At 40.6% G+C, this 8,332-nt stretch overlaps 1 protein-coding gene across 1 annotated transcript; it reads left to right on the forward strand.

The window, feature by feature from the left end:
* Positions 1-7,421: 7,421 nt before the first annotated feature.
* On the forward strand, positions 7,422-8,295 carry crygs1 (crystallin, gamma S1; the record flags this gene model as incomplete). Its single annotated transcript, XM_079236887.1, has 3 exons — positions 7,422-7,430; positions 7,533-7,775; positions 8,023-8,295. 3 exons carry the CDS (start codon positions 7,422-7,424, stop codon positions 8,293-8,295), a joined length of 525 nt encoding a protein of 174 aa, XP_079093013.1.
* Between the last annotated feature and the right edge of the window lie 37 nt (positions 8,296-8,332).

Raw genomic sequence — 8,332 nt, forward strand, 5'->3', positions numbered from 1 at the left:
TATGTTTCCCAAGCTGTCAAACTAGTCCTCTAAGAGATGATATTATCACATGAGATCACTTGGCGGGTCCCAACATTACATGTCACACACAGCGTTCCCATCCTTTACGACCGTAAAGTGACACATGATTAGAATAAAACACACATGCACAATTATTAGCTGCAAAAAAAAAACAGTACGATGGAGTTTGGAGCTTGACGACGACCGGAGAAACGTGTGTCTCTTACTTTTTTAAATGATTTAAAAAATGCATTTCACTGATGTTCAAATCAACTACTTTATATGTGTTTTGTATAACTTTCCAGTCAACCGCCTCAATCAATTTCCTCTGTGTGCGTCTCATTTGCAGTGGATTGGGGCGTGTTTAGTCTCGCTTAGCACAAACACACACATCCTTCCACCAACTTCTTAAACACACCGGCGACCAGATAGACGGCGTATAACTACGAGGAGAACAAAGCAGCGATCGAAGGCCAATACCAACACTGGACAACAATAAAGTATTTATGTTTGTCTGCACTGTATGATTATAAAGCAGTTTTATCACTAAGAGACCACCATGTCGCTGTTGCTGCTGATCTGTCCCTCTGAATGCAGCCGTCCCTCCCACACTGCCTTTGCTAATTTACCCATTAATCCTTTATAATAAAACGGGTTTCATGATTGCTGAGCATTTTCCAGGCCACCAAAACCAAAATAACGTCAGAAACCTCCCCCTCAAACAAAATCTGTTTTCCTCTGGTGAGACTCATTTTCTCTCCAGGGAGGAGAATAACTAAGTGCTTTACATCCGTCTCAGTCATTTTCTCAAATCAACACACACCAAACAAGGACACAATGCCGATTAAACTCTGTGTATTTCATTTAAAGGTGCAGGACACTCACACACTTTATCACATCAAGAGCGACTGGAACAGGAATGAAAGGTGAGAGTGGAGACATTTTAAATTGCATGAAACATAAGCGTCTTTCTCTCTCCTGCAGTTTGTGTTTGTGCGTCTGCTTTTAATAAACACATGTTTGGAATATTTGGGGAATTATCAGTCTCCCTCTCTGCTTTATATTTTCTCTTCTAAGCAGTTGAAGTCATTAAGAAGGAGACATGACGTGTGGAGGAAACAGAAAACATGGCTGTGGTGTTTGAAAGGTGTGTGAAGCCACCAAGCCCCTTGTAGCCACATATATGTGAAAAGAAATACAATAACTATAGTTATATTTCTATATTTTCATTTATTACTGACTGTAAAATATTCACAGATGCTGTTTTAGTAAAGTTTAGTTCAGTAAACCTTTAGTCTCTCATTCTGATGTTAAAGCTTAAATTTCAGTACAAAATCTATAACTTTTTATGACCATGACAGTTTTATATTTATTTTAACCGAGCATCATATCTGTGATGCCACTTTTTAAAAAGGTAACGTCTCTAATACTTGTCGTCCTTACATGACAAGTAACACTGTGTGTGTCGCTGGTCTTCAACTTGAATTAAATGCATTTAATATTATTTTCTAATCAATTGACTGGTTCTTATTCCTCATTCTGTTGTTTTTCTTCATTATGACAAACAGAAAATAGTACTTTACCAGGCTAATATACTTTTATATCATTAATGCAGTAAAAGATAATAGGGGTAAGACCTTGTTACGCTTGAAAAGTGTCTTCCACTCACTCGTTCACACACATGAAACCACTTCAAGAGACCACAGGCTTTATAGCACACATGGAGGCCAAATGTACCGTCACACTCAGTAGCCCCCAACTGACAAATCACGTCGAAACACACAGGAAAAACCTCCGCTGGCTGCAAAACACTGTAGCAGATTCATTTGGGCAGGGTCTAATTTACGGGATCTCTTGAGTGTCTTTAAGAGATCTCATTTTAGATGTTCACTGTAATTAAATGAAGCTGTCGGGATGCTCACGTGGAGTCTGAGGACACCCAGGAGCCCTGCAGAGAGTCCACAGGGTCCCTGAGGTAGATGTGACTCTAGTTTAGTTCACTAGATCTCTTTGGGGTCTGGTGACGCCTACACGTTTGTGGCAAAGGCTCAAGTGACCCTGCGAGGGATCCAAGGGCCCTCGAGGAGTTTTAAAGCGCCAAGCGGCCCTCGAGATCCAAGGACATCGCGAAAGCTCTGGGTCCCGGTTTGGTTTCGTCTCACGTGCAAAACAGCAAATGTTTTATAAGGAGGGGAAATCATTCGTCGCGTTTGTTAGATCTCAAGGATAAACAAAACACACAGTGGATGGAAACAGGGCTTTTTGTTTGTTTACTGGGAAACTCCACGAGGCCTTTAAAGCTGCTCACAGTCCACAGCTACCAGCACACGTATAGACGTAAGACTGAGGATGTACTTTGCAAATGCACAACGGTGCAAGGCAAGCATATTTAATACCAGACGAGGAGGCAACCGCTCCTACAGTGGAGTCACCAGGCGGGAGACACTAAGTCCAGCACATTAAATATCAATGCATCCTCATGGCCATGAACCTGGTCCATCACGAGAAACAACACGGTATTTACAAACACCACAAATGCATATTTGGGTCAAATGACAAAAGAAAATCATCCAAACTATAATTCCTGATGTTATTCAGTGTTCAAATATTTTGGTTTAATTTAGGTTTTGGTCAGTGTAATATTAATATTAATTCACCTTGTACCTTATTTAAGAAAACTATCGAACAAATATGATTTTTTTTACTGCCTGTATGCAGTAAAAGAAGAACATTTAGGTCACGCACATATGAGACAGTGGGAATAATATTTATTGTCATTATCCTGATTTTGTTCATTATCCAGTATTCCAGCTTTAATTAACTTGACTCAGAAAAGCACAACCCTCTATCATAATACTTTATCATATTAGACTATCAAAAAGTCAGATTTAGCTGCTGAAATTTTCATAATTCTATATTTCATTATTAAATTCACAACGTGTCTCAACAGGGATGTTGCCTCCATTCAAATACCACTCAAATAAAATGAGTCCATTATTTATTACTCATTATTTGCAAATACACACTAATTGAGAAGACCGACTAAATCTCCAGGACATTGTATTTACTTTATTGTTGTTAAATCTTCATTTTAAGATCTGTAACTGTCTTCACTTCCCCAAACGCAACATTCACGCTTTCTTACCTGACGACGCAGCTGCAGCTAATAGGATTCACTCATTATGGCTCCGTGTAGTTCAGGTGTGTAGTTCAGGTGTGTAGTTCAGGTGTGTAGTTCAGGTGTGTAGTTCAGGTGTGTAGTTCAGGTGTGTAGTTCAGGTGTGTAGTTCAGGTGTGTAGTTCAGGTGTGTAGTTCAGGTGTGCTACACGAGCCGCTACGTAGCGCACTGAAAGTTATGAGACTTAATATTCATTTTCATTAATTGAGTTTGGCTTTCAAACCTTACCCAGTCTATTAGAAATATAATTAGCAAAGTCTTTATGTTTTTAATAGCTGGTGAATGCCTTTATAAAGGTAAATTTGATTATATAAGTATTATCAATATGAATTCAATTATATTGATTGTAAACATAAAGCTCCAAACAATATGATCGTACATTACCCTTTTATCACTTTTTATATTTATCTTATCATCTTATTTATATATTTAGTTATTTCTCTATGAAACCAGTTTTCACACATTTTCCATTTTCCTTGCAGCATAAAATGTTCATTGTAAAATATAAAAGCTGATTATAAAATACAATTTGGTTAATTTCTAACTGTTGGTGAACCCTAGTGTTGTGTGATGTGACAGATTGTTAAACTCAAGTCAGGAAAACATGTTAAACGCTCCAAAGTGGCTGTCAAGTTATTTCCAAAGCAGATAAAGGAATAATATTCTTTGTAAAGCAAAGACACTGTAAGAGCTACAACATCAGGACTGTGAGAGGACGAGAAAGTCACTTCCACATTAGAGGAACTACATTTAGTAAAGAATTCAAGTTCAAATATTTATTTCAAATTTGATCAAATAAAAAAATAAATCAGTTGAAACCTTTAACAGAAAAATACAGCATTGCTTTACTGTGTACCAACGATTTAATAAAGCTATTACTTATGTACTTCATCATCAACCAACTCATTTCATTCATCATATCTCATAAAAAGTGAGTGAATGAATAAATATTATGATAAATTATGTTTTTTTATGGTCAACGTTAAATTCTGTTAAACTTAAGGTTCCACTTACTTAACCGTAATAAAACCAAATAGTTTAAGTCAAAAAGATAGATGAACTGTTACTTGCAAATATAGTATTAAAGAATGACATTTAAATATATATATATGCATTTCTTACATCAACTCACTCTAACATTGCCATAAACTGTGTGATGTATTATTCTAAACGGCCGTATAAGATCCATTACTTCATTATTAACTATTGTATTCAATCAGCTGCCAGGTGAAGAAGTTCCCACTCACTTTTCAAGAAGTCCCCGTGCCTGCTGGGGAATAAACTCCATCCGTTGGTGAGAACGAGGGAATCCAGCCTGAGAGGGTGGGAATTCTCCAACGCTTCCCCTTTGTGTCAAAAACAGCCCTCCGCTAGAACGAGCGAGGAGATATGGAGACAAGGAGTGATGAGGACACACTGCTGCTGCCGGCGGAGCAAAGAGCAGTAAAGTGACACATGTGGAGGGAGGAGGGAGGAGGGAGGAGGGAGGAAGGAGGGAGGAGATGGGGTTTGGGAGGGAAACCCAAAGAGACATGAGAGGAAATAAAATGTTACATTTATTACTCTTCAGATGCGAATCTGTAACATTAAAGCAATAACAAAGCAAAGAGCAGAAGTTGTGAAGCATGTGGATTAAAAAAAGAAAACGAGAGCTGCCTTTACTCCAGAAATGAATAATGTGATCACCGATTTAGAAAAAGATAATTAATTTCCCAGATGTCGTGATAGCAGAGAGCAGGAGGAGGGAGGGGGAAAGATGTGTCAGGAGTTCATCGTGGAAACAGCGTCAGCGTTCAGAGGCACTGAAGAGACTCACGGAGAATTTAAAAAGAGTTATAAAGGATCTGAACGGGTGTGAAGGTGGAGATGGAGGAGAAGGTGGAGATGGAGGAGATGGAGGAGATGGAGGAGATGGAGGAGATGGAGGAGATGGAGGTCTGCCCTCTACCGACGGAGAGAAACTCACTACAGGACTGAAAGGGACACAAATATGATCTGGGAAGTGTTTCAGTTTTTAACTTTGGCTTCAACTCTCTGTCCGTGTCTCTTTGAGGATAAACCGCTTTAAAACAAGTCCAATCTCCAGCGGACGGCGGTGCTTAACCCTGGAGGAAAGGTCAAACTCAAGCTCCACTTGAAGGGAATGAACTGCAACTTGTTGTATCTGTTATTGTTGTGATTGTTGGAACTGTATTTGACTAAACTATTTGGTACATGGAATTAAAGAAATATAAAATACTGGCCCGCGAAGTTGATCAGTTTAATTCTTCGTGTCTTAGAATATCCAAGAGCCTCTATATTTTTATTACAACTAAGAATTTCATCTCATAAATGAGTAATTTACTCTCCTAATTCTGATTTAAATCTTAAAAGTTCTGGCTTTTACATCAAAACTCTCGGACTGAACTCAAATGTGAGACAAATGATCAAAAGCTCACTTTTGTCCTCAAGTTGGGACTAAAAATCAAAACGCCACAGAGAGACTGTAACGCTGCAGACAAGCGCTTCACTTTTAAATAAAACGGATGAAAGTGTTTGCAGATATTCCGTCCATCCATCACTGGTGTGTGTTAGTGTGTAATAGCCGGGCTGGTCCGCTTTCCTTCATTTACTCTGGATGGAAGAATAGTCACCTATCATTACTACTCCGCCTGTCTGCCTTCCTGTCGCTCCTCCTCTGTGGTTTGCATGTGTGTGTGTGTGTGTGTGTGTGTGTGTGTGTGTGTGTGTGTGTGTGTGTGTGTGTGTGCAAACTGCCAACACTTGTCTGTCCTACATCATCCTAAGTATCTGTGACAGCTCACCACAAGTCGCTCACCATGAGCAGGAATTGTGTGTGTTGTGTGTGTGTGTGTGTGTGTGTGTGTGTGTGTGTGTGTGTGTGTGTGTGTGTGTGTGTGTGTGTGTGTGTGTGTGTGTGTGTGTGTGTGATGGAATGCAATTAAAGAGTGCTTTCACAAGGCTCCAGCAGCTCTTATTACCTGTTCACTACGGCAGACACTGGTGACTAAAAGCTGTTTATAAGCAGAGGAAATTATTATTTTATACAGAACCAGGACTCTGTTTTCAGTTTATATTGAATTGACTAATTTTTTAGGATGAAATGTTAGATTTCCTTTTGCTATATGTGTCATTTTAATAGCATAAAAGTCGATAACATGTTTTTTTCATTTATTTAATAAATGACTTAATAAAGCTGCAACTACTGTAATATTTTCACCATCTATGCCTGCTGGTTAATTTAAAGATACAACAATTAATCCTCAATGTAACAGTGACAATAGATCCCAGTGTGAAGTCATCAAATGTCTTGTTTTGAACGACCAACAGTCCAAAACCCAAAAATATTCAGTTGTATTCCTTTAGCTGCAGCAAACAGTAAACCTGGAAGAGGAGAGCTTGTTGTCTTTTCACTGATGAAATGCTGCCCCCTTGTGGTGGCAGGTAAGTAATGACCTACACTTTAAAGTACAGACAGTTACATAATCATCGTTATTCCTTAATTACTTTTATGTTATTGTATAAAAGGTAGATCCTGTCCGCAATTCATAGGTTAAGTGTCTTGAAAATGTTGGAAAAGCCAGACAAAGTTTTAAAAGCAAGAAATATAAATTTACCAGCAGGGTTTTTATAACTGGAATAATCTTGTTATTATTTTTCTCACACTTTTTTCCCGACAAGCTGTAAATCTCCCACATATTGATGTTGTGTGTCATTTAATAAAGTTGATACAAGTTGATTTAAGTTTCCACATGTTTCCAATAGAGTTGCATTGCAGAACCTGGCTGGGTTCAGGTTAAAGTGAGGAGATCAATGGGAAAAGAAAACGTGAGACAACACCGACATCTAGAGGCCGTTTGATGAACTGCAGTTTGAGATGCATATATCTTTTTGTTTAACAGTTTAACATTTATATAATCATCGAATAGAGACCCACACTGAGTGTGTTTGTGCACATCACTGTGTGTGTTTACAGTGTATAACCTTTATGCAGCGTAATCCCACAGCCTCTTTCTGGAAAACATGACCAGCAAAGGAACCACTGACTCAAATTTTGGATCTCATTCTCATGACATAGCAGTTGTCTCGATCATAGAGGGCTCTGCAGCTATAAAAGAGGACGAGGACACACACGGGCACACACTCTCTCACGCAGCATTTACACTGCTTAACGCACACACACATATTTCACACTACATTTACATATTTATAGCACTGAGGTGGAGCACAGCTGGTCCCAGGATGGGCAGGGTGAGTAGAAGCTAGTGGGGTAATTGTTTGGTGGGACGTGTATGTGCAATATATTACAAATACGATCACTATGCACCAATGATGTAATATTTCCCATTACAGATCATCTTCTATGAGGAGAAGAGCTACCAGGGCCGCCGGTACGAGTGCGGCAGCGACTGCACCGACTTCCACTCCTACCTGAGTCGCTGTAACTCGGCCCGAGTGGAGAGCGGGTCCTGGGTGATCTACGAGAGGCCGAACTACACGGGCTACCAGTACGTCCTGACCAGAGGAGAGTACCCCGACTTCCAGAGCTGGATCGGCCTCAACGACAGAGTCTGCTCCTGCAAGATGATTCACTTCGTAAGCCTCCGAGTCACCTACGTTTTGAAGATGCTGAATTATGATGCGACAAAGTAACGATTCTGATGCTCATTTCTAGAGATACTAGTTCAAACCTACCCTGTCACTGCACTTCTCCACTGTGTCATCCACCACACACCCTCTCTGCATCCATCTCTCAGTCAACCGGTTCTCCTCCCATCCATATTTGCACCACATCCCTCCAACCTCTCTCTCTCTCCGTTTCCTTCTCTCCGTCCTCCTCCAGGCCGGTGGAGATCCCTACAAGATCCAGCTCTACGTCAAAGGGGACTTTGCGGGTCGGGTGTTTGAAGCGACCGAGGACTGCCCCTCCGTGCTGGAGACCTTCCGCTGGAGGGAGGTGCACTCCTGCAGGGTGCTGGGAGGCTGGTGGGTCTTCTACGAGCACCCCAACTACAAGGGCCGCCAGTACCTGCTGGAGAAAGGCGAGTACCGCAAGCCGGTGGACTGGGGCGCCGTCTGCCCCTCTGTGCAGTCGTTCAGGAGGCTAACCGAGTAGCTCCGTCGTTGGCTGCTCGCCGGAGAGATGGCTCCAA

Source organism: Taurulus bubalis (assembly GCF_910589615.1).
Source record: "Taurulus bubalis genome assembly, chromosome: 21".
NCBI classification, from domain to species: domain Eukaryota; kingdom Metazoa; phylum Chordata; class Actinopteri; order Perciformes; family Cottidae; genus Taurulus; species Taurulus bubalis.